Source organism: Gymnogyps californianus, chromosome 3 (assembly GCF_018139145.2).
Source record: "Gymnogyps californianus isolate 813 chromosome 3, ASM1813914v2, whole genome shotgun sequence".
NCBI classification, from domain to species: domain Eukaryota; kingdom Metazoa; phylum Chordata; class Aves; order Accipitriformes; family Cathartidae; genus Gymnogyps; species Gymnogyps californianus.
The window spans coordinates 13,725,497-13,751,072 of record NC_059473.1 but is presented as its reverse complement, the minus strand read 5'-3'; the positions used below and the strand labels follow the sequence as shown (position 1 = coordinate 13,751,072).

The 25,576-nt window shown below is 55.5% G+C and overlaps 1 protein-coding gene across 5 annotated transcripts; it reads left to right on the top strand.

The window, feature by feature from the left end:
• Positions 1-1,369: 1,369 nt before the first annotated feature.
• Positions 1,370-25,362, top strand: KLC4 (kinesin light chain 4). 5 transcript variants are annotated; one of them, XM_050895236.1, is made up of 16 exons: positions 1,370-1,657; positions 9,431-9,697; positions 9,890-10,120; positions 10,492-10,570; positions 10,660-10,885; positions 11,203-11,287; positions 11,680-11,781; positions 12,107-12,280; positions 12,439-12,538; positions 13,101-13,153; positions 15,935-16,002; positions 16,085-16,193; positions 16,990-17,139; positions 23,948-24,072; positions 24,181-24,238; positions 24,754-25,362. In XM_050895236.1, exons 2-16 carry the CDS (start codon positions 9,449-9,451, stop codon positions 24,841-24,843), a joined length of 1,899 nt encoding a protein of 632 aa, XP_050751193.1. In that variant the 5' UTR covers positions 1,370-1,657; positions 9,431-9,448; the 3' UTR covers positions 24,844-25,362. The 5 variants fall into 5 exon arrangements, with proteins under 5 accessions (XP_050751193.1, XP_050751194.1, XP_050751192.1 ...); XM_050895237.1 differs by having other exon boundaries at positions 11,203-11,290; positions 16,990-17,112; XM_050895235.1 differs by having other exon boundaries at positions 11,203-11,290.
• Positions 25,363-25,576: the final 214 nt, after the last annotated feature.

Here is a 25,576-nt window from a genome sequence, read left to right as displayed (position 1 = left end):
GGGCCGGCGTGGCTCGGGAGCTCTAGCGCGCCCTGGCCGCCGGGGGAGCGGGGGCGAGGGGCAGTGCGCGGCCCGGGACCGTCGTGCTCGGAGCCGGCGGGCCGCGGTAATGCTGCTTGTTGGGGCGCGCTCCCGCCTGCCGGCGAGGTTGGCGATAAGGGCGCTGGTTCTGCGGACTTTGGAGCCAGCGGGGTGTGCCCCGCGGCCCACGGGACCCAGCCCCCTCCGGCATCAGGCGAGCCCCTGGTTCGGGGGGCCCTGCTGGCTCCCGCCCTCCTCAGGCGGCACCGGGTCCCTGGGCTCCTGTGCAGCCTCCCTGCAGGCAGGGCCAGCTGCCTCGCTGCCTGTGCTCTTGCCCGCCACGCAGGGATGGCTGGCAGAAGCTGGGAGCCCCCGAGGGAAGCGTGTGTTTATGACAGCGGTGGGACAGCCTGAAGTCCCAGTCATGGCTGTTTCCAGGGTGCTGTGCGCACAGACTGCAGGATTCACTGCTCTATAATTAGGCTCTGTCTTCACTGCCAGGAATGGCTTTCAGTGTAAGATAAATAATACGTGTTTGCACCCTGCATGAATTTTTTTTTAACCATACTGTAGCCATATGTACCCCATAGCCAGCCAGATTTGCCCTCAAGAGCTAGAGAAGGGAAGGGAGAACAGTACGATGCTTTAGTGAAGAAGCGTGTGTTGTGAGATGAGGCAATAGAGACTGCATGTCAACATGGCTAGGCTCCCTCCTGGGACACCTGAAGCCCTTCCCCCTCTGGGGGAACCTGTGGGGAGGGACAGGAATCCTGATGAAGCACTGGCTCAGGCAGATGTAGGTAGTTGAGAACAGCATGCCTCCCGAGGCTCACAAAACATTGTAGAGAGCACTGTGAAGGTTGCGTGTTACCACGAATGGGATGGTTATAGCAACAATCCACTGGCTACATTGGATGTTGTGATGCTGTGGTGTTTGTCCTCTCTCTGCGTAAAGCATCTAGAGATCGAATGAACGCTTCCAGGCAGTGCCTGGCCCAGCTCTGCACTGTGCAGTGCTGACACAGTACTACTCCCAACGATCTTGTCCTGTATCTGGCCATTTCTACAGGCACAGCGATAGCAATCACACAGCTGGAGGGTTCTCTGCAGCCCCACCTGCTTGGCCTTAGGGGCTGGGATGGGGTCAGCAGTGGGGACACAGGTGAGGGTGATACCAAACAGGATGTAAAACCTGTCGCCACAAAACTGAGTGTAGGATGGAGCAGATCTAGCTGGGTGTAGGGCAGGGATGACTTTGGTGGTCTGAGCAGGAGCTCGATGGTGGGGTAGAGCCTCTTGGGCAGCATGTGGCAGCCATCTGGGGACTCTGCTCTGCTCCATGGTGCTCCCGTTGGTCCCTGAGGAGGAAGCCCTGGGCTTGGCCTGCGTGGCGCTTTCTGCGCTCCCAGGAGAGCGAGCGTCTGACCATCCTGTTTCTGGAGCCTGGCTGCATCTCCTCCCCTCCCCCTGCTGCAGTGTGGTTGGCTGCCGAGCGCCTGGTGCCTGCGCTTCTGCTAGAACCGGAGGGCAGCGTGGCGGACACTGTGGGAGCCGTGCATCCCTGTGGCCTGCGCTTCTCTGTGGTGCTGGGGCCTCCGGGAGTGCCAACGCTGGACAAGCTGCTGCAGGCAGCCAGGTACTGCTCCTCTGCGGTGTGGGGTGGGGGAGGATTCCCATCCAGTGACTGAGACGGGCAGGGTGCCCATCCGTCCTGTAACAAAGGACTGCTTTGAAGTGCAATTTCGGGCAGAGCTGATGAAAACTTTTCTCCTTGGGAAGCTTACGGTTAGCCAGGTGGGCACAGAGTTTCTCTGTGGTGATACTGAGGGATGAAGGGGTTTCTCTGGCTTGCTTGTCCCAAGGATACGCAGTGGGCGTGCCTCCTGCTGCCAGACAAAGCCAGAGAAACGATGATGGAGGCAGCTCCTATCATACAGCAATGGCTCTCAAACTTTCAGAGCCTTGTTTCCCCCAAACCTTCCTCCCATTGATAAACTGCTTACTAAGCTGTTCTGAAGTGGAGGTGCACCCTACCAAAGATGGGGGGCAGGGGGGGCAATTGCTGGTAAGCTTCTGGGAGGGAGAGGATGCGGCTGGGAGGAGGTGTCTGAAGAAGGGCTGGGGGATGGTGTTGCAGCAGAATGCTTTGGCCAGGCAGCCGGGAGAAATTTGCACAATGGTGGGAGGCAGCAGCACATTACCAGCAACCGCAGGCTTCCCTGTGTCTTGCATAGCTGGCATCTGGCACTCTCTTGTGGCTCCATGCTAAGGTCTCCTCCAGTGCCCTTGGTCTCCTGTCTCCCATGCCACCTTGGAGACACGGAAAACAGCTGCCCCCGCCTCTGTGTGAGGGGAAGGAGGGTGGTGTTCAGCATGCATCGGGTCAAAGATCTGGCCAGCTCAGACACAGGGTAAATAAACATGGCTGAGCTTTGCTGTAATTGGCAGAAGGAGCAGGAAGCACATGTTCTCTCATCTGCTATTTTGGAGGAATGTCTAGGTAGGAACAACGGCATTAACCCCAAATACCAAAATGGCTCTTGGGGCACAAAGGACACGTGGCAAGATTTTGACCTTGGCAGAGTTGCTGGATAAAGGCTTGATTTGCTAGGAAAGAGCCACATAGCTCCTCAAAGAACGGAGAGGAGATTTACCTCTGGCTAGTTGGGAGAGCCAGAGGTAAAACAGATCCTTTGCTTATTATGCAGGTAGAGCTTTGTCTCTGTGAATTTGGATGCCTTGTTATGGTTTACAAGACCTGTTTGCTTCTGGAAATAATAGCTCAGTCTTGCAGCCTGCAGTCAGCTGGTCTTTGCAGCTGCCCCAGGTACACTGTGGAGGGAGTGTGGGCACTCCAGAGCCCTTCAGTGTACGCAGAGTGGCTCCAGGGCACTTGCTGGTCCCAGCTGCGTCCTGGCCATCTCTTGTACTCCTGAGGCACATCCAGTGCATAGCCCTCACATTAGACAGATGCCTGCAGAGGTACTGGCTCCTGGGAATTATTCTGCCTGCTTTAATACTACTTCATGCTGTCAGGGGAAGGTAATGGCTCTCACTCTGTCTTTTATAGAGTGAGACTCCCAATCAGATCCTGAAGCTAGGAAGAGATGCTTGTCCTGGCTTCATTCCAGCTGCTTAGCTCTTGTCTCCGCTAGCCTGGAAACAGGTTTTAATGGTGTTCCACTGTAGTCCCAGGCACAGCAGATGCAGAATCAATTTGATGAGCTGCTGCAGACATGAGCAAGAGTTTAAAAACAAGGACTTATCAGCTGATCTGAAGGTGCTAGCACAAGCTTGCTGGTGGGGGTGGTGAAGATTGCTGTTCTGGTTCCGGTGGCCTGCTGAAAGGTGCATGTTTCCCTGGCCAGCTGGGGTTGTAAACAGCATGAACTGCAATAAGGAGCAGAATGGCTTTCTGCTAATGGCACACGTTGGTGCTGTTTTGGTTTTTTTTTTTTGGTTGGTTGGTTGTTTTGTTGTTTTTTTAACCATTGTTGCCTCCAATGTCTGTATTATTTGATCGCTAATGAATGAAAGGAGTAAGACCTTTCTGGTCTTGAACGGAATGAATGATCTGATTCAAAGCCAAACAGACCATCTCCTCTGTCTTCCTCGGAGCACATGTGCTTATTGGAATTGGATCGTGCTTTGGTAACAGGAATTGCTTGCTCTGGTCAATCAGAACAAACCCTATAGCTTTTGACTTCCCATTTCCAGCTATGGGCCTGAAAGTGGGAGGGGGATGGGAAGCTCCCAGATCCTTTCTGTAGTGATGTGAACCTGAGTCACTGTGGCCAAGTCCCTGTAAAGCCAGCTTACCACCACCTTGCCCTAGGTTTCAGGAAGGTTATGCTACTGTGTGTTTTCTGTTAGAGACTGTAGGTGGTGGGGAGCTGAAGCTCCTGGGGCAGAGAAGAGTGTTTAGTCCTGAAGGGAAAGAGCATAAAGGGAGCCTCCTATCTCCTTGTGGGAGAGCCCTTCCGCTTGAGCTGCAAATCTAGTTCCTTAGTCCTAGTTAAAAGCCCCTGGGGCTCTTGCAGCCTGCTGGTTAGCACAGACTTTCCCAACACAGGCCTTCCGGTATCTAGAAAAACTCCTGGAGCTTCACACTCAGCTAGAGCTAGCATGTGTCAGCTGCTGCTGAAAGAAGCAATCCTGGCCTTGATCCCTGTCCAGGGGATAGGGAGGGCTGGGCTGTTTCCAACAGCACAGTCGACTTGTACTGTTACACATGACTCTAAAGCTTGGGGAAGCTGGTTGGGTGAAGCCTTTCTTGGCTTGGAGATTGGCTTTAAAACCATGTGAGGGGGTGCCTGGATACTAAGGAGAGTCCTGGTTTTTGGGCATGGGAGAATGTGGGGGGGACAGCTCCTTGCCTCCACTCCCTGCTCTGCTGCCGGAGGTGGATTGCATTGCCTCTCTTGCTCTGGGACAGAGGGACCCTGTCCACATGGGACCCTGCTGAAAGGAGGCATGTGCTGCATTCCCTTCCTCTGGGCTTAGGGTCAGTTTCTAGTGCTGTGGTGCCTGGTCCCTTTGTCCTGAAGTGGTGTTCAACAAAGGCAAATATAATAAGGAGTTTATCTAAGGAATTCAGATGAGGATTTTTTTTTTTATTTCCTCCTGCATGAGGATGGTTAAGCCACGGGACAGGGGTCTGAAGAGCTTGTGGGATCTCCGTTTTGGGAGATATTCAGCCCTTGACTAGACACAGATACCTGATCAGATACCTGCTTTGAGTGAGGGGATGGACCAGAGACCTCTAAGAGACCTCTAGGCATCCCTTCCAAGTAATACAACAGCCAGACTCTTTTATTAGGGAGGAAGTTGCAACAGAACAGTCTCTATGGTACTTGAAGTCTTCTGTGTGTTGGTTTGACTCTCTAGACTGTCCAGTGCAAGAAAGGTCCAGGCTGGAGGCTGGGGTTGGGAAAGAACTTCGGGTGGAAGATGGGGCTCTACGTGCCCCCTTTTTTGGCAGTAGGGTGGAGAAACTCATAAGCCAGAGACAAATGGTGACAGAGGACCTCATGCACATCAGATTGTGAGTAACTTGGATCCATTTAGTCTGGCATCCTTGTTTCTGTTGTGGCAGCTGTTGTGGGTTTAAGATAGAAGCAGCGAAGCTTCCAGCTCTTTCCTCTTAAAGCTCTTGCATGTGGGAGCAGTTTTCAGAGGCAGAAAAGTGGGCTGCTGAAATTGCTGATGCTCAGTGATTTCCCGGTTATGCACTTGAATACAGGAGGAAGGTTTCTGCCTGGCAGGATGTGTGAGCTGATGGATTCCCAGCTGATTGCTGCAACTGCTACAAAGCTCAGTGCATGCATGTTCCTTCCCTGTCTTCCTGCAGCACTCCTCCAAATGAGAGCAGGGGAGGGGAGGGGAGATGGGTGTTGCCGGAAAGCCAGGCTATTCTAGTAGCTCACTGTAAATAGGGAAGACATGCCAGCTAGAGCAGAAACATGCTGGTGGAGACCTGGGCCATGACACCTGCAGAGCTGTGAGGAATGCAGCAGAATAAACTAGGAGCTGGGCACTCCAGCTCCCGAGGAACGCATTGGAAAAGCACTCTTTCTTCCTATTCCAGTCTGAACCTCCCCCTTCCAAAGGCAAATGACGGTGTCTCCCCTGCTCTCTGCAGGAACCTCCAAGTGTGTTTTCTGCCTGGATAAAGGACACTCAGTGCCCTTTACTGAATGTGTGGGAGTAGGAAGAGTGCTTATACAGCAGCCTCAGCCTGCCTGACCTTGGTGTCGGTTGCCATAGAGCATGTTTCCTCTCTGAAGGGCTGGGCACTGAGTGTAGACCTGCCAGCACTAGGGAGAGCTAGAAGTAAGGCTCTGTAGGGAAGAGTTGTCAATTTGGAGAGATAAGAAGTCAGCTCCCACCAGTGTTTGTTGGTTTTCTTTGCTGTGCAAGAGGTAGCAGCATTTAAGTGACTTTTGTGCAGTCTTCTCTTTGTTTTCTTGTTGGTACTTGAAAGTGAACAGCCCATGTGCTGTTCTCAGGTTTTGCATCCTGTGTCCAGCCTGGACAATCCCCTGTCCACCCCTGAGCACTGGAAGCATGTTGATACCTAGCAGAGCTGTGCTTCTAGGATGTCATCCTAGGGCAGAAAGACCAGAGTTGCGTAGAGGTGTTTGCACAGCCAGTGAGAGAAGAGGAGTATGTATTGGTATGTTTTTGAGGATCTGAGGATGTAGTTGCAGGGTAGGATGAGTCTGATGTGCTGTGGGTCAGGATGTTTTGATTATTTTCCCTTCTCAGTCTGAAATCTTTACAGTTCTGAAAAACAAGTTGATTGTGGGGCCTGTGAAATGCTTGAAGCTTTTACTGCTGGAAGGGCTGAAGAAAGACAGGATGTTGCTGCAGTAGAGGCACTGGTGGTTTAACACACAGCTCAGCGATTTCTCAGTTGAGGAGTAGTTCTGTGCACAGCGGAATTAATGAGGCTGATTTTCTATGGATCTGGGTATTGTCTGGCTCTGTTATCTAGCAAGGTGCAAGCTCTGGTGGCTTTTTATCATCATTTGTAACATGTTCCTCTTCCCAGTGCATTTGTACTGTACTTTTTAAAGATGGTAGCAAGATCTCTGTATGAACATAAGTAATGCTTCCATGAAAACTGTCAGCATTTTACAGCTGACCCGGTACACAGAGGGACAGATGAAGAGGCACGTGTGCTGCACAGCTCTGTGAGCCTTCGGGCAGAGCTGTAGTTTTGTTGTACGCTGGGTATGAGGCTGCTTCTGGGTATCTCCTTGTGTCCCAAGCATTGCCTATGCTCCAGAGGACTCCCATTTCCTGATTTCCCTGTTTCTGAGTTTGGGGCTGTGTTTCCTTATGAGCTGAAACCAGTGACGGGGCCATTTCACCCTTTAGCGGTTGTTACCTTGGCTTCTGTGGAAGTAGGTAAGTGCCTGTTGAGCCTGTCTGGACCCATTTCAGAGCAGCACAACAGTGCTTTGCCAGATGTGGCAGCGCTAGCATCCTTTGGGCTGCCAGGCTGGAAGCTGGGAATTGTTGCACATCTCTTCCTGAATTGTGCTCACCCGCAGAAGTCTGCCTTAGGCAGGGCTTCCCTTGTTGCTTTAGCCCTTGGTCACTCCCCCAGATGTGTTATAAAGGTGGGAAAAAGAATAACCAGGGGAATTATGGACCAGAATGCTTAGCTGCCAGTTCCTGGAGAATCAGTTTGGAAGACGGGATATGAGTGGCAGCCAACTCAACAGGCCTAGTCTTTTCTTCAAAACAGTAGTCTATGCCCTCTATCTTGATCTTAGTGAGGTTTTTCATGCCATTCTTATCATATGGTCTTCTCTAAAGCAAACTGGGAAATGTCACAGTCCAGATGAGACTTTTCAGTGTAAAATGCTCAATCCACAGGGTAACTGCATGCGGATCATGGCAGATACCCAAAAGTGAAGGATACAGTGAAGTATGGCTCTGGGTTCATGCTGATGCTGGATCACGAAGTGAATGTGAAGTCAGCATTGTGACTCTTGGGTAGGTGGGGGAGGACTCGGCTCTTGCTCAAAGGTATGAACAGGAACCCAGTCTTCAAGAAACATGAAGTGTTTCTGCCCTGCTGAGGTTCAGTAAGGTCTCTGCTGTGTGTTGAGAGTTTGCTGCCCTTCCTGAGCCTTCCTGAGGATGGATGTGCATCACTGGAACAGAAACCAAAGAGGAGCTGAGAGGAGAGCTAGGGCCTATAAAACAACTCAAGGAACTTCTGGAAGAGTTGAGGCTAAAGAGGAGGAAATGGGTGGGTATAATGAGATGTGTGTACTTATAGCAACTGCCCCAGCACTGTTCGCCATCTTCACTTTCAGTGCTGCAGTGAGGAAGAAACTGGGCCCCTCTATTGCTCAGGGCCCGCTCCCAGGCAGGGATGATGGTAGCTGAGCTGGGGGATCGCCCTGAGCCTCCCTGGGCAGAGTGCACAGCTGGGGAGGAGAGGAGCCCTGCCAAGAAGGAGGTCTGCTCTCTCTGTTCCTGTACCTGGGGCAGCATTTCTGCTTGCTCAGTAAACCAGGCACAAGGCTGCTGCTGAACAAAGAGCTCAAACCACTCAGAGGTGGGTCCTGCAGGAGGACAAAGACAAATCTGTTGGCAGCTCTTCCCCCACCTCCTCCTGCATAGTGCCTGGGCAGTTTGCCAGCTTCCTGGCAGCCAGGCCCTGGGTGCTCAGGTTGCAGTGCCTCCTGCCAGCTCCGGGTGGCGAGGAGGTGCTGCTGGGCAGCTGGCTGCCTTCAGCCCTGCAGGAGGCTGGCCTTGGAGTGACTGATAGCGAGGTGGGTGGTGACTTTCCTGCCGTTGCTGAGTAATGTGAAGAGGCTGCTGGGGTGGGCCAGCTGTGGAGGAGGCTGAGAGAGAGTTAGATGAGTGAGTCGTGGAGCAGACAGTGTACTGTCAACCTGCTATAAGAGGTCCTGCCTTCTTGTCATGTCTCTCGCCCTCTGGCCTGCTGTGTTTCCCTAGCTCCTGGCTTTTCTATGCAGGGATCTTGCAGCTACGCTAACATTGTGGGCTGTAGCACTTGGTGTCCCTGTGCAAAGGCAGTAGCTTGGTACTCTCCTGCTGTATATCTGGGGGGAATGGGACAGGGAGGAAATACAGAGTTCCTATGCCATCCTGAGGAGTCCTTGGGCTGGCAGCAAGGTAAATGAAGCTGGAAAAGCTGTTAGTGTTTCAAGCTGACACTCCTGCAAGGGTTACACTAGTGTAACTGTAGCAGTTGGTATATGTAAGCTTTCCCACACAACTGTGAATCAGTTCATGCTGGCCGTGTTATGTCCCTTATCGCCACAATGGCCATTCCATGCAGGGCTGGGATTGTCAGGGTGTACTCTTCTGGTCAGGGAATTTTTTGTTTGGGCTAGTACGGCCACTGATGCCTCCCTGTCTGAGAGATGCTCTTCCAGGAGATTTTCCATTGAGTAAGCAGAAAGCTTTGAGCTGGCATCCCTCCACTTTCTTCTGCAGTCAGAAGAGGTGTTGAGTTCTGACAGCCTCCTTGCATCAGTGGTCTGTGGGCAGGAGATGTACACATTGCAACCCCAGCTGCCAACTACAAATCTCTGTTCTTAAATGGAAGTTAAATCAGCTTTCCTTGCTGCTGGGAGTGTGGGGGTGTTGGAGGTCAGCACTGATTCTAGCCTTTTTGTCTCCTGTCCCCATGTGCCACCTGCACTGGTTGCCAGCACTCTGTGCCACAAAAGCAGAGACACATGCCCTGACAGCTGCCTGCCGTCAAAGGGAGACGGAAGAGGAAGGGGAAGGGCTTAGAGTAAGGCAACCAGTTGAACGCTGTCTCTGACTGCTTGAAGGAGGCTGTGACACTTGTGTCTGGCTGTGGCTCTCTGAAACAGCACTGAGGTGCTCAGGCTTTGTCTGCCTCTCTGTGTAGGGCTGCAGGAGCAGGACTATGTCCACCATGGTGTACCCAAGGGAGGAGAAACTGGACAAGCTGAGCCAAGAGGAGATAATTTCCAATACCAAGCTGGTGATGCAAGGGCTGGAGGCACTCAAGAATGAACACAACTCCATCCTGCACAGTTTGCTGGAGACCATCAAGTGCCTGAAGAAAGATGAAGAAGCCAATCTTGTGCATGAGAAGTCCAACCTGCTCCGCAAGTCAGTGGAGATGATTGAACTGGGGCTTGGAGAAGCTCAGGTGAGAGTGGTGGGTGACCCCCTAGGTGTTACCCAGGACTGACAGGGGAAGGCAGGCATGTGGCCATTTCCCATAAGCTGCAGGGGCAGCAAGGGGCTGAGTGTAGAAGGCCAGCGTGACCCTGAGGGTGGGCCCTAAGCATGCAAGGGAGATACAAGATTGTGGTAGTTACTGACTGGGACTCTTGACAAGGTGATGATGGCATTGTCCAACCATCTGAATGCCGTGGAGTCAGAGAAGCAGAAGCTGCGTGCTCAGGTGCGGAGACTGTGCCAAGAGAACCAGTGGCTGCGTGACGAGCTTGCCAACACCCAGCAGAAGCTGCAGCGCAGTGAACAAACCGTGGCTCAGCTGGAGGAGGAGAAGAAACACCTTGAGTTCATGAACCAGCTAAAGAAGTACGATGAGGATGTCTCGCCTTCGGTATGCCCTAGTCCTGTTGAGCAGCCACCTTTGGGGGTGGGGGAGGTTGGACCAGCAGGATTGCCTAGGTGTGATAGCGTTGCCCTGGATTTTGCTCCTTCCCAGCTACCGTGCACAGCAATGCCTGTCAATAAAGGGAGCCTGCATGGAGCAGAGTCTCTGGAATAACATGGAGTAGCATGCCAGGATGTACTGGGGAAATCTGACTTTATTAGTTTTGGGGGGGGGGGGGGAAGATGGTGGCAGAGACAACAGGGGAAGTTGAGGGTGTTGGTGGGCTGCAGCAGGGAGGAGAGTTTGGCGGCTGACTCAGCCCAGGCTTCTGCTGTCTCCTCTGAGAACCAACAGTATTGTGATTCCCATCCTCTCAGGAGGAGAAGGAGGGTGACTCCACCAAGGACTCTCTGGATGATCTGTTCCCGAATGAGGAGGAGGAGCATGGTCCTGGATGTAAGTGTTTGCTCATGCATGGTTGCTGGCTGTCTCTGTTCAAGCCTGCTGTGCCAACAGTGCCCCTGTTTACTTCTCTGTGCCTGCAGTGCCCCACCAGCATAGCAGTGCAGTGGCAGCTGCCCAGCAGGGAGGCTATGAGATTCCCGCACGCTTGCGCACCCTCCACAACCTTGTCATCCAGTATGCCTCACAGGGACGCTATGAGGTGGCTGTGCCGCTCTGCAAGCAGGCACTGGAGGACCTGGAGAAGACATCAGGCCACGATCACCCTGATGTGGCCACCATGCTCAACATCCTGGCACTAGTGTACAGGTAAGCATGGTGGGGAGGGCAGGACTGGGCCAGGACAGCTTTCTGCCTCTCCTGTTTACCAGGACAGCACATTCTGGTGACAGGGAGCTCCCCCAGCTTCCAGTGGTTTGCCTTTCAAAAAGGTTTTGGCACAGATGAGGTGTTTGGACCGCCAAACTCCCCGATATAACTAGGGACTCACTAAGGTACGGAGGAATGGAGAAATGAAAGGGCTGTGGGGGCTGGATCTGTGTGGAAGGAGGACTGCTGTTTGCTGTTCTGCTTGCTATGGGCTGGGGTGTCCAAATCCCGAATAACTGGTTGACTTTGCGCTGCAGGGATCAGAATAAATACAAAGAGGCAGCACACCTCTTGAATGATGCGCTCTCCATCCGTGAGAAGACTCTGGGCAAAGACCACCCAGCGGTGAGTGTCTCCCTCCTCTTTCAGTCACTTCTCTTGACCTGTGGGTGCCGCTGGGGCTAGAGTGGTGCCCTCATGGTGTGTCTACAGCTGGACTGCCAAGGACAGCAGTGTGCTCTGTGATGTGAGGGGTGCTGTTCACGTGGTGTGGGGGTCTGTTTTACTGCTTCAGTATTTCCTGCTGTCTTGTGCAGTACGGCCTGTCAGGAGTTGGCTTCTGGATCCTGCGATGTAGTCAGGGTAGCCTTCTGCCTCTGGACCTCCTTCTCTTTGGAATCAGCTGTGCTGCAGGCATGAAGGAAATGGGACAGTCACTGTTACTGCTGCTTGCACCCCTTGTTTGGTCCCACTGGATTCTGCTTTGTTTCATGGAGAAGCTTATGTCTCTGCAGGTGGCAGCAACTTTGAACAACCTGGCTGTTCTCTACGGCAAGAGAGGGAAGTACAAAGAAGCAGAGCCACTGTGTAAGCGAGCCCTGGAGATCCGTGAGAAGGTACTGGTCTCCCACGCGCTCCTGCCTTCCAGCTCCCCCTGAGGGTTTTCCCTCATTACTTCACTGCACCTGGGAGATCCAGGACCTACCTAGTCTCTTCGGCTGCTGATTCTGCCACCACTCTTCCTGTGTCTCCAGTGTTTGCAGCCTTAGAGAGGCCTGCCAGGAGGTGGAAGCTGGAATTTCTCCTCTTTACCTCCCTAGTCCTTGGCTTCTGTCTGACATAGGCATGTCCTGGAGGGACTACAGTGTCTACTAACTCCAGGAGTCCACTGCAGTCTTTAAGAGTTGACTTTTTGTGGCTTCTCTTCTTTTGTTTACCCAGGTCCTAGGCAAAGACCATCCTGATGTGGCCAAGCAGCTGAACAATCTAGCCCTGCTGTGCCAGAACCAGGGCAAGTATGATGAGGTGGAGTACTATTACTGCCGGGCCCTGGAGATCTACGAGAGCTGCCTGGGTCCTGATGACCCCAACGTGGCCAAGACCAAGAACAACCTGGTGAGACCCTGGGGAGGGGCCATGTGGGGATGGGGAGTGGTGCTGTGGGAAAGGTGGGCATTGCTTGGTGCTTGGAAGATGCAGAGAGATAGCTGCAAGAGGGGGGCAGAGTTAATCTGTGTTGCCCAGTGGGACTGGAGCTGTTTTCTTGCTTGCAGGCCTCCTGTTACCTGAAGCAAGGCAAATACAAAGATGCAGAGGTGCTGTATAAGGAGATCCTTACCCGTGCTCACGTGAAGGAATTTGGCTCTGTGGATGGTTTGTACAGCAGAAGCTGTAGGGGCAGGGGAAGTATGAGCAGTTTGGTATCCTGGCTCTCAGCCCAGACTTAGCTGGTTCTGGTGTCCCCCTGGCAGAGGGACGGGATGCCTTGCAGGGCCCCTGCTTTGGGCAGCTCTTGAGAAACTGCCATTCTAGTGAGTTATGCTACTCCACCTCTTCTCTCAGAAGGGGTCTTGGAGAGCTCTAGTTGTCAGTCTTTGCCAGGTTGGGAATAGTTGTGGCTAAAAGGGGGAATAGCAAGTGGCACAATCATTCCCAGGCATAGGCTGAAGTTTCTCCTGTACACCTGGCACAGGTATTCCCCCATGGGAGAACTTGTTCCTTCCTTTCCCTGTCCTGCCCTTGCAATGTCAGTTGTATTTCTTGGGGCTCTGGCCCAGGGATCAGGGGAATCTGGAAGCCTTATCACTTCCCTCTGGTGAGCTGCTGGCTCTGGGGACAGAGTGCTGGGCTGTGTAGGAGGCAGAGCCCCAGTGGAAGTGGCAGAGCAACAGGCTGAGGTGGTGAGCGGCGCTGTCTTGCATTCTTCCCCGCACAGATGAACACAAGCCAATCTGGATGCATGCGGAGGAGAGAGAGGAGATGAGCAAGGTGAGTCTGAGCTGCTGGTGCTGCCTGTTGATAGCAGCAAGAGCCCTGGGAGGGGAAGGAGATCCAGGGGTTTTGATCCTCTCTTATCACAGCCAGACCCTCCTTCTTGCAGTCTGAAGAGCTGCCATGGCCACTGATGAAGGCCAGGAGGGGTCTGGAGTGTGGGGAGAGAGCATGGCTGCTCCTTGGGCCACCAGGGAGGGAAGGCCCATCAGAGAGCTTGATGCCCTTCCTGGGGCAGGGGGTTGTTCAGCCTCTCAGCCGTGGCTGCTTGCGCTCTCTTTCTGCTTTAGTGATCCCTCTAGGGCATGCAGATGATGGAAGATGGCAGAGGGTTGTGCTGCAGGGCCTTGGCACTCTATTCCAGAGCTGCTAGTACCCAGAGCACAACCCGCTTCTGAAGCAGCCCTAAGGCTGCCTGGGGAAAAATGGAGGTCACGAAGAAACTGCTGCCATCACCTTGCTTAGGAAATGGAGCTAAACCTCCTGAAAAAGATCTCTGCATAGGGCACGCCCTAGCTGTTCTATGTCCTAGCTGGCCTCTGAAAGAGGATAGACATGGGTTGTGCTTGCCTTGGACTAGGCTGAGAGGCAAAGAAACTGTTGCTCCTGTTGCCCAGGCCCTGCTCTCTGCTCAGCTGATAAATGCAGCTGAGTCCTGTCTCTGCTTTTCCCAAGCCTAAGACCTCACCTGCTTTTTGGCAGGTGAGAATGAAGGGCTCTGGTCTAGTCCTGTAGCTGCAGTGGGAGCAGACACTGTCTTTCTCCTTTTTCTTTGCCCTCAGAGCAGGCCCCATCCCTACACGGGCTCAGACAGCAGGCTGGCAGGCTTGGCTTAGTGACTTATCAGTCCCATCCTACGAGTCCTAAGAGCAGAGCACTAGCAGCTGCCTCCCACCAGCATGCTATGTCTTCCTATTGAACCGTTCTGTGTGGTCCCCGTGCAGGGCAGTGCTCAGCTCTGTCTTGCACTGCTCCGATTGCTGCCCTATGAAGACTCTGCTGCAAAGAAATCACACTTGCTATGGCACCATCCTATGCAAGAGAAATCAAAGTTGGAGTAGAGACCAGGCTCCCCTTGCCCCCTCTGGGATTGAGACACTTCTAGTGGTATCTTTGGAGAATTAAGAGGTCAAAAGTAGATAGTTGTAGTGTGAAGCTATGCTCCAGATAGCGCAAGCTTTGCTGTGGGGCAAGAGAACAGGCTCAGGACCTGCAGTTGGAATGAGATTCATTTTACAGCCTGGGGCAAGGGCTGAGCCTCTTTCCCTGCCCCTGGGGCTCCTGTCCCCAGGGCGACTGTGCCCATGCCCCATGGCACGGTATGGTTGACATGGTCTTTCTGGCCAGGTGGCAGTAACCACAGACCTGCTTGTACTGCTGGCCCAGGGGTGGGGCTGCTGCGCTCTGCTTTGTGCTGTGTTTCCACATCTATTAAAAAGGATCAAAGCTCCCTTGCAGAGCTTCACTTCTTTTTTTTCCCTCACCCCTCTTTCCCTTTGCTCTCAGTGGCTGCAGGGGGAGGCCAGCTCGTGCCAGCAGCAGGCAGCCCTGGGCACAGCTGGCAGCCCTGGCCTGCGAGGCTCTTTCTGTCCCAGGGGATTTGACACCTCTATCCTCAGGTTCAGCCACCCTCTTAGGGCTGCCCCTACACAAGCTTCAGAGGTGTTTTGAGTCCTGATGAGCTCTCCTGTCCCTGGGGCCTGCCCAGGCTGTGTAGGCTCTGGCACAAGGAAACCCATGTGTGCCTATGGCTCAGGGAGACTCCAGTATGTGGGGTAAAGATCTGAGAAGTGCTGTGGGACTGAATAAGAAAATCGTCCCTGTGAAGACAGTTTCTTCTGGGCTAGAGCCCTTGCCAGAGGGAAACTCCTGCTGTGGAGCAGTGGCCCCCTGCACCGGCTTGGTGAGAGCAGCCCTGCTGGGCTAGGTGCTTCCTGCCCAGCCCATGTGGCCTGTGGGTGCAGAGCCAGGGGCATGGCACACCCCCAAGTGCTTGCCACACACCAGGGTGCACAGTGTGTGAACAGGCAGCCCTGCTACTGCAGCAGCGGCGATTTCTGCCTGCAGATGCTGTGGTCCTTACTGACCCAGGGCAATGCTGGCTGGCAGCTAGTGCCCTGCAGAGTGGGTTGTCCTGGCCCTAGATCTTTCTCCTTGAGCATCAAGCTCTGCCCCCTCTCCTGTTGCTCTAGCCAGCAGCCTCTTTGCTCCTGGCTGTGGTGGGGCCAGCCAGCCAGCTTTGGGGTGCAAAGGCTGGGCATGGAAAGGAGACAGCTAGCTGGGCTGAGCTTCTATGGGGCAGGCCTGACCTTGCAGGCAGAAGGCTTGGATGTGGCTGGCTGATTCCTTTGCTAGCCAGGGCTGAGGGATTTAGTGCCCATGCTGCCTGGTGTGCCTATGGGGTTTTTGTTGGTTGGTGTGTTTTTGTCTCCTTTTTGCATGCGGGGCGGGGGTGGGGGGGTGGGGTGTCATGTCCTCCAGAGCGCCGTGATGATGGGCTGTGTTGTCCCTGCTGCCTTTGGTACCATGGAAGGGGCAAGGAGATGGGATTATGCTCCCTGCTGGGAGGGGGATGTGACTTCTACTTGTGGACCAAATCTGGTTTCCCTCCAGGAACCTGCTGGACTTAATCACTGCATTTGCACATTGTGTTTCCAAAGGCTGGGCTGGTGTGGGAGTGCTGCCTGGGGCCTGACCCTGGCACCCAGTGGGAGAGCACAGGCCAGAGAACGGCAGTAGGCATGGGGCTAACAGCTCTCATCTCTCCTCACCCTGTAGAGCAAGCACAGAGACAGTGCTCCCTACGCTGAGTATGGCGGCTGGTACAAGGCCTGTAAGGTTAGCAGGTAAGAGGTGGTTCGTGGGCAGCTGTGGGCTCTGGAGAGGGTGGCCCCGGGGCTCCCACTCACCTTCCATCTATTACTACAGCCCAACTGTGAATACCACTCTGAGGAACCTGGGTGCGCTGTACCGACGCCAGGGCAAGCTAGAGGCAGCTGAGACCTTGGAGGAGTGTGCAGTTCGCTCTCGGCGGCAGGTAACCCCAGAGGGACCTTCCCTGGTGGAAGGCTCCACCAGGGCTCCATTGTGGGGCTTGGGGTGGCGGGTCATGGCACAGCATTTGGCTTGGGGTGTGGTGAGGGACTCTCCTGGGCCTTGCAGCCTCTAATATCCTTGATTTACATTCCCACGACACCAGAGCACCTTGGTGGCTGGGGTGGCATTTGTGCAGGGGTACACACGTGTGTACATATGTGGGGCTGTGCATGTGCATGCGTGCATGGATGGAGCAGATGTCTGTGTGTACATGTGGGGGAGAAAGCATGGCTCTGAGTGCAGAAATACTGCAGCTGGATTAGGGCAGGTTACTGGGTTTTGTAAGCTACTGAGGAGATCTGCACTCACTGAGATGTCATCTTCCTACTAATTTTTTGTCCAGGGAACACACTAGGGATTTCTTAGAGTACCTCTCACCCTGAACTCTCAGTCCTCAAATAATAAAGCAGGAGCTGTAAGCACCTAGTACAAAGACTGAAGGACAGCAGAAACCTTCACACACCAAAATGTGAAGAAAAAAAGCTGTCAGCTTTAGGGTAGCAAGCACTTGTCCCCCAGGGTGATTTATGGCTTGGTGGGGGGCTCACTGAGCTGGGAACCCAAATAGGGACTGCTAAGTGCAGGATGGCATTTGGCTCCATCCTTCTTGTGCTGGAGATGGGGCAATGGCCAAGAGAGGGGACAGGACCAAGCACAGTGATGGCACAGCAGATCGCTAGAGGGAAAGAACACAGAAGGGCAAAACGTGATGCTTCCTTATCCCTTTCTACTTGCAGGGCATTGACCCAATCAACCAGACGAAGGTGGTGGAGATCCTGAAGGAGGGCAATGGTACAGAGAGACGTCGGAGCCTGGGGGGCAGCGTCAAGTATGAGAATGCCACAGACGGTAGCGAGGAAGTGAGTATGGGCGTGGAATGGAGCGGGGTAAGTACAAGACACCATCAAGAATGGCCTCAGCTGGCTGCCAGAGGGAAGGGACAGCCTGGCTCAGGGCTGTCCCTGCGTGGCCTGTCGTGGCATCCTTGTCTGTCTCCATTTGTTCCCTGCACACTTCCTTCCCCTCTTTCTCGGCATGAGCCAGGCAGCCCACAAAGGTGCGTGTCTGGGCCTGCCTTCTGATGTACAGGCCAGATATCCCCAGCTGAGGGCTCCTGCTTCCAGGGGGCTGCCAGGCCCTAGCAATGCACAGCATGAGCTGGTCCTGGTGTGCCCTTAATCTTAGCCTTGCAACCTTATTAACATCTCTCCCTTCTGCTCCCCTCTTGAGGCCCTGGCTGAGAGCATTGGCCTCACCTCGGGCCCACACAGCTTCTGTGAGCAACTTGGCTGTCTGTCCTGCATTGCGCCACAGGCGATGCTGAGCCTGGGGAGGGTTGTGTGTGTGTGTGTATGTGCCTGGTGTGTCTGTGACTGAGTGACTGCAGGGCATGGGAATAGTCTGCAGCCAGCGTCTTTGCTGTCCCCCCTCTCCTGGTCTCATGCCCTCTGTGGGCTCTGGCCAAGCAGAGGTGGTAAGAGGCAGGTCTTTGCGGGATGCCAGGCCAGGCTGACCAGTGGTGGCAAAAGAGGCTGGTGTTAGCTGAGGCACAGACAGGGCGACCTGAGCCTGTCTAGGCTTGCTCTGAGACTGAGGGGCACTTTGGTCACTAGCGCTGAGTTTGGAGAAAGGTAGTGGTCCAGCTCTGAGACAGGTGCCTTTTGTCTTCTGCAAGGAGAAGGATGGAGAAGAGGCGGCAAGTGAGCATGGTGCTGGTGGGTGCTTGGCTCAAGGGCTGCTAGAGCTGTTAATGCTTACTGTTACGCCTGCAAACTCTAGTTGAGAGCGTAGAGTGGGTACCCAGGGGTTGTTGCGGCCTGGCACAGTCGACACACTGAGCACACAGAATCCTTCGCTGCCCCCTCACATCTGCTGTCACTAACCCTTCCCCACCCTGCTTGGCTCTATCCCTACCCGCATGAGCTCCCTCCCTTCCTCCTTCCTCTTCCCTGTTGCCATGACAGCCCCTCAACACCCAAGCCTGAAGCCTGCTGGCTCTCTTGATTGTGGATTGTACCCAGCAGGTGGCTGGAGGGGACCTGGCAGCTCTGCCAGATGTGGGGCTGTCCTCTGTCCCAGCTCTTGGCATCAGGAGTGAAGAGGGTCCTAGCCCTGGCAAGGCACCAACCCTGGGCCCTCCCCATTAGTAGAGAGGCTAGACAAGCATAGAGGGAGGGCTGCAGGTTTGGATTAGGATCACCTGGTATCTGTCCTGGCTGGTGTCTCTGCAGTTTCTCCTGGCTGTGTTTGCTATTGGGTGATCATTTTTCACTGGTGATGGTCTGGGAGACCTTCCTGACAGTCTCTGAGCTGATCATCCCAAGGCAATGTCACCCTCTCCTCCAGCTTGACCCAGCCAACAGGGATAGTCCCTGCTCATATGACCTTTCCCCAGGGGGCTTGGCAGGGCTTCCCTGGCCCAGCCAGCTGTAGATAGAGGGTTTGAGGGCTAGGCCAGCACCCTAGGGGACACGGCTGCTGCCAGATGATGCTCGGTGCCTTTTCCAGCCTCCTGCACACATAGCCAGCCAGCAGCCCTGCACTGGGCTGCAGCTCCCCAAAAAGAAGGTTGAGGCAGCTCCCGCTGTTCCTGTCTGTCACAGCCAGTTGTTCCCTGTGCTGGTCTAGAGACCTCCGACGTGTTGCCTCAGGGCAGTCTCTGCTGCCATCCCTTAGCTGTCAGCTGCTGCAGGTAGGGCCATGGGAGCCCCCAGGGTGCCAGCAACCTCTGTGCCCTGCTGCCAAGGGCAGCTCTGGAAGCACCCCAGGACCTGGGCCAGCTACTTGCTGGCCAGGTAATTGGGCTGGGAGAGCCAGGGTCCGGGCTGGGAGAGCAGGGATGGCACCAGCTCAGTGGTGCTGAGGCCTTGGCAGGCACCCCGTGCCCAAGGCCCAGGAGCAGGGAGCCCTCAGTGCAGGAGGCCCAGGCTGTTCCTCCCTGAGCTAGCTGTTCCTGCCAGCCTGCTAGAGTATGCTGGCAAAGATATGAGCCTGCTGTTCCAGCCTCACAAGACTCCTTCCCTGCCCAGATGTGGCCCATTGTCTCTGCATGCAGCCTGGGCCCTGCCCCACCCGCTCCCTGGGTGACCTACAACCTCATGGCCTTGTAAATTGTGTCTTTCTCCTCTCTGTGCACTAGGCTTAAATGCCTCCCGAGACTCCCTCTTTCCCCTCCACCGCAATCACCTGGATGCTTGTGTTGTATCTTCCGACTTTTCCTCCACACCATCCCTCCTTCCTCGGCAAGAACTCCACGCCAGTCCCCCAACCCTCCCGGCGCGCGAGGGCACCGCGATGCCTGCAGAGGAGTGCCTGGCCACGTGGCCCAGCTCCAGTCCCATGGCCAGCAAGAGCAGGAAGAATCTGCGAGGAGCTGCCTGCTCCCCTAGGCCAGGGTGACGGGCCACCGTCCCCTTGCATGCCCTGATCCCCAGCCTGCCCTTGCACATCCCTGGGGACTAGGCCTGCAGGGGATTGTCTTCACTCCAGGCATGCTGACTCCACCATCATTAGACATCCTCAACCCTCCTAGGTTGTTCCCTCCATCTCTGTAGGGGCCAGGATGGAGGCACGAAGATGGGGGGCTGTTTTGGGACAGAGAGGCCTGGCCTTGGCAGGGCTGTCATGTGCCCAGTTGTTTTCTTCCCTGTAGGCTTAGCTGATGTTAGTGCCTTGTAGCAAACCTGCGCTGGCCACTGGTGAGCTGGGCTCTCCCTGCAGCACAGGGCAGTCCCTGTCTTACTATCCTCCTCCCTCCAGAGGTCTGCAACCCAGGGGCAGCATGTGAGTCTCTCTGCAGGGGCACAGGAATGTAGGGCAGCCCATAGCTACTGTACATCGAAGACAAGGTGAGGGAGTGACAGCCAAGCGCCGTGCATGGAACAGGGACCTGCCAGGACAAGCATGTTTGCTTGCAACCTCCTGACTGATGCTGTAGCAGAGTTCCTCACCTGATGGCATTAAGGGATTAATTGCTCCCTGTTGGGCTCCAGGGTCCCCAGGTGTGGCTGCTGGGAGAGGGAGAGGTGGGAGTGAAGCTGTTCGCTGTTCCTTGGAGGCTGAGGAAGACTAGGAGGAAAGCAGAACTTTTCTGCAAGGGGCCAGGCCCCAGGCCATTAGAAGTGGCTGAGATGGGGAATGGGCTGGTTTGGAACAGAGTGGTTGGGGGAAAAAGGAGGTGCAAAGAAGGATGCGAGGAAAAGAAGAGCTGGGGCTTGGGGTGCTCTGAGCATGTGGGGGCAGATGGGATGGCTGGAGGGAGGTTTCCACAGGAGGAGAAGGGGCCAGGTTGCTTGTGAAGGAGTGCAATTCTTGAACACAGGACCTGGCTTGCCAGGCGTGGTCCCTGGGGCTGTGACTAGCTGTCTGGCTGTCCCTAGCCAAGTGGGTGGGAAATCTGTAACCCTGTTATTGCTAGGAATACAGTGCTGACTCTGGGTCTGTGTTGGGGTGGCTCAGTGCCTCTGGGACTCTAGGCCTGCACAGGATCTGGTGCTGTTGGTCCCTACTGGGAAAGGGGATGTTTCCCAGGGCCAGACCACCACTGCCTTGAGCCTTACATCCTTGGGTGCACACCCTCATCCCATCTCCTGTAAGAAGTGAACCTCCCTTGCCCTCCTACCTGGGAAGAAAGCTGGGGAGGCTGCAGCCAGCAGGATAGAGCCCAGAGGCTAGCGCAGGACACCCCTTTATTTATTTAGCTAGGTAGTTTCTCTCATGCTAGTCATCTGGGAGGTTGTGATACTAAATGTGCTTGTGTCTGTCTGGGCCTGGCTTTCCTGTGGTGATGCAGAGGCCTTGGGGCACATGCATGCTGCTCCCCTGGGAGCTTGTGCTTGCTGAAAGGAGGTTTGTCCTCAGGACCATGGGGTGTGGAGCCCAGAGCTGAGTGTTCTAGGGCTGTGCCTTCCCTGCCTCTCTCTCCCAGCGCTGCTCCATGTTCCTGGAGAGTCCCCAGTGCAGGGTGCATTCAGGCCTCAGTGCCACCTGCCCCTGTGTTTTGCCATGTCCTGGACCTGGTGCTGTAACAACCATACCTCTGATTAAAGGTAGACAGACCCAAACCGCTGCCCTGTGCTTCTTTCCATGCTCTGTAGGCCAGCGTCGGTCAGCCTTGGGGTGGCGGGTGCAAATGCTGCTGGAGCAGGTGTGGGGGTGCTTGGTGTCTGTGTGTGTGCAGGGGGATGTGCTGCCCCCAGGGCACCTCTGCTAGGCTGAGCATTGGAGATGAGGGGCCCAACTCCACTGTGCCTCTCCCTAACCTCCGAACTGGGGTTGCTATTAACCTTAGCTCTGTAGCCGTGTGTGGCAGGGCTGCCCTGGGATGTCTGAGCTTGGGCCTTCCCCAACAGGTGTTTCCATTAGCCAGAGAAATACCCCATTGTGTCCCCCAGTGCTGAGCTCCATGTGTCCAAATCCTGCCCAAGTCCTCTGCCTCCATGCAGCAGGCAGGGTGGGAACATGCAGTGGAGAGTGGCTCAGTGGTGGAGCTGCTTCTTTTTCTTTGAGTGCTCTCATCCTGGTGGGTGCAATGAGGTGGGGGCTCTGCGGTAAACCAAGCCCCATAAATGTTCTGGGTTAAAAATAGCTCTGCAGAAAAGGCAGTGGGGAGAGAAGGGAGGCTATTTTTAACCCAGCGTGCAGTAGCATTTGGTTCTGGTGTTGATCTGCAGTCAGTCTGCATCACTGTAGCTGGGGAGATGTGGCTCCATCCTCCAGCCCTGACCCCAGAGCATACTTCCTGGCTGGATCCTGCTGCCCTTGTACCATGGTCCCGCTGCCCTGCCTCAGCTGTGTTCCCTGCTCCACCCCCGGCTTGTGTGCCCTGGCAAAAGGAACAGTGCCTGGCATGGGAGGGTGGTGACCCAGTGCAAGTCTGATGGGGAGGCAAAAGACACCCCACCCCTATCTCTGTCTCTGCTAGTGTCACATATGGATGGCCAGCTCCTCCAAAACCTGCCCAGGATGCCTGGTGCAGGAGTCGAATTGTTTACCTTGCTAATACTTTTGGTGCTCTCTGCATTCCTGAGTGGGTCCCTTGCAGCAACAGCACATGGCTCCCAGTTTGGAAACTCCTCATCCTGATGAGAAAGTGAAGAGGTTCAATGCACTTGGCTTATCCAAGAAGGGATGAGATGAATACCAGGAGAAAGGTTTGCTGGTAGGAAGAGTCCTGTTCAGCTGTTGGAGAAGGGTCTAGGGCTGTATCAGCTTTGGGTCATTGGAGCAGGGAAGTGTTGGAAAAGCCTTCCCTATGGCCACAACCTGTAGGGGTCAGCACAAGGAGGTGACTGGCCTAAGGCAGAGACCCTGCTTACCTGCAGAGCTGCATGGAGAGTCCTGGGGTAATCGCTGCTGCCAGCCTGGGCCCCAGGGAATTTTGGTCATCTGGAGAGGTACAAAGGGGCTCCCACACATGCTCGTAAGGAGCAAAGGGCTTTTGCAGTTGCCTTATCTCTGTTTCTTCTGCCCTGATGTGCCAGGGGCCATTGGGATCAGGAGCAGGGAGGACTGCTGTTATCAGGCCATCAGAGCAAAAGTAACTCCACATCAGCAGTGGTGCCACAACCTTGTGTAATGAGCATGCCTGGCCACAGGGGAAGAGCTTGGTGCCATGATGGCACAGTGGCATGAGGTGGTGTCATGCTAGCAGCCTGTGCCTTGCATGCATGTGGAGCTAAATGCAGGAGATGGGCTAGAGCCTGTCAAGAGCTGAGAGTGCCTTCCTGAGTACTGCAGACCTTTGTGGGCACATGGGAGGAAGCGGGCTGGGGAACAAGATTTAGGGCTGGTTTTGGTCTTTGGAAAAAGCAGGCAGCTGTAAAGAAACCCCTGCAAGGTACCACCCTGGGGCAGCTAGCAAGGCTGGGCGCAGCTAAAGTTTGGGAGCCAAGGAGAGTGGTGCCTGCTTGGCAACACAATGTTGGTGCAGCCAAATGAATGCATCCCAGATGGAGCTGCCTGAATTGCTCAGCAGGCTCAAAGCTCATCATTTTGAGGGTGTTTGAGGTGGGACAAGGCCATGCGTGCATGTAGGCTGGTCCTGTCTGATATGAGTGAGCCTGCGGGCCCGGCATGCAGGACCAGGATGTGCATCAGGACAAGTGCTGCAGAGGAGGAATAGCAATGGCATGGTGAGGAAGGGTAAGGGGAGGGGGAGGATAGTCTCCAGCCAGCAGCAAATGAGGAGGGAGTCCTTGAAATGAACATTCTAGCAGCATGTCCTGCCCTGACAAAAGCACCCCCAAGCTTGGGGCTCCCATCAGGGCTTGGTGCTTCCCTGGCCACCGGGACTTCCTTGGTAGCTCCTGCCTGAGCTGTTGCAGGTGATGGAGCTATGCCATGTTTGAGCAGGGCTGTGGGGATGCCAGTGCCGTTTGTGCTGGTGGCCTGGTGCAGGTCAGCAGCCTGGCTGTGTTGGGCTTGTACCAGGCAGGAGGGAGGATTGGTCTGGAGGAGCCAGGCCATGGTGGTGGGGGTCCCTGACTCCATGCTCATCGTGTCCCATGAAGAACCAGGGTGAGGGGGAGCCATGTAGTGAGCAGTAAGCCTGCTCTGGGCCAAGGCTAAATCCTCAGTGCAAGTGGGCAAGAGGGTGTTTGGAGCCAAGCTCAGGTCCTGGCCACTCATCTGCAGCATGCTAGAGCCTGATTAGTGCCACTCAGCCGTTGCCCCGGCTTGTGTCTCTGTGTTCAGGATGGCAGTGGCACCCTCCAGCGAAGCAGCTCTTTGGGGAAAATCCGGGATGTGATACGGCGGAGCAGTGAGATGTTGGTCAAGAAGCTGCAGGGCAATGGTCCCCTGGAGCCCAGGAACACCAGGTAGGGACCAGGGCTGTGACGGCCAGGGTGGGCGGGGGCCCTGCTACCTTGGGGGTCGGGGTCTGGCCAGGCACAAGATCACACCTGCTCTCCTCTGCTTTCTTGTAGCATGAAACGAGCTGCCTCATTAAATTACCTGCACAAGTCTAGCGATGCTTCGTTTGAGGTAAGCACTGGGTGGGCAGCAGGGCTGTTGCAGGAATGGGTGCTGGGGTGGGGGCTGTGTGGCCGCAGCTGGCTACAGTGGCTGTGTCCAGCAACACAGGCAGAGGGGCACAGTGGGCCACACATGCAGTGCCCAAGACTTCACCAGAGGCGTTCATCCATGCAGATGTACTCTGATGCTGTGCAGGGCTGGAGCTACTCTGCCTTCCCAAGCGGTGGCCTGGGCTGGTGCCTGCACTGCACCTCCTGGGCAGCTGTGCAGCCCCTCTTCTGAGTTCATAGCTCCAAAACTGGAAGTGTTGCCTCCAAGCAACCATCTCCCTGCCTGCTGAGCTCAGCAAGCCCTCCAGCCACAGAATGGGAGTAGGGAGTGCAGAGGTGGCACCTAATGTGGCTGATAACGGCACTGGGGGAGTCCTGGCTTGCAAGGCAAGGGGTGCAGGAGGTGGGGTTGGCAGCTTTGGGGCAGGGGTGTGGATTGCAGGTGCTGGTCCTCACAGGCGATGTATTTTCCAGGGCACCCAAGGCCTCCGTGCAGAGAGTAGAGGCCTCAGCGCCAGCAGCATGGACCTGTCCTCCCACAGCTCCCTGCTCTCCTCCAACTGACCCGGCTGCAGGTGCCCCCTGCATTTGGCCGCTCTGCTGCTGGCGCACCACAGCTTTGCGCTGCACGGGGCAGCACCCGGCACCCTCCCCACCTCAACTGCTCTTTTTTCCCCATCACTGGCTCTTGTGCCACTGTCTGCCTATCCAGCCTGGGGCCCCAGATGGGCTTATGGGGGCTGGGAGGCCCTAGCTAGTTTGGGAATCGCAGCCTGCACGCATGCTCCTCTGCTGCACACCCAGGGCCGGCAGCTTCGGTGGCAGCACGCTCGGCACCAGTCGCACACGCTAGCCAGGTAGCAATGCCAGTCCGGTGGAAGTGGGGCAGCCTTGTACGCCCGGCGGCGGCACCCCCGGCCGGGGCAGCGGCGGGAGTGCCCCAGGCCGCACCCGGCCCTGCCCGGCCGCGTGCCCCAGCTGTGGCGAAGGAGGAGCAGGGCGCTGGGGAGTGTGGGTGGGGGGCGGCCGTGCGTGGATTCTCCGCCAGTTGGTTGATTGCTGTACTTTATTTTATTAAATAAAGCCGACCCTAGAAGCGACCGCGGATCGGCCCGTGGCGGGGGGGGGGGGGGGGGGGGGGGGGCGCGGAGCGGAGCCGGGGGGCGGAGCGGAGTGGGGACGCGGGCGACGCCTGCTGGGGGAACAACGGCGACACGCGCCGTGCGCATTTACAGCGGGCCCGCCGGCGCGCGAGGGGGCGGCCTCGTGACGACAGCTGTGACGCCAGTCGGGGGCG

What these genes read in the sequence shown, in the direction of transcription:
- KLC4 (XM_050895235.1), top strand. Translation starts at nt 9,449, where the DNA reads ATGTCCACCATGGTGTACCCAAGGGAGGAGAAACTGGACAAGCTGAGC. An exon ending in TGGGCGTGGAATGGAGCGGG is followed by an intron (nt 17,140 to 23,947) that starts GTAAGTACAAGA and finishes CTCTGTGTTCAG; the next exon opens with GATGGCAGTGGCACCCTCCA. An exon ending in CTAGCGATGCTTCGTTTGAG is followed by an intron (nt 24,239 to 24,753) that starts GTAAGCACTGGG and finishes TGTATTTTCCAG; the next exon opens with GGCACCCAAGGCCTCCGTGC.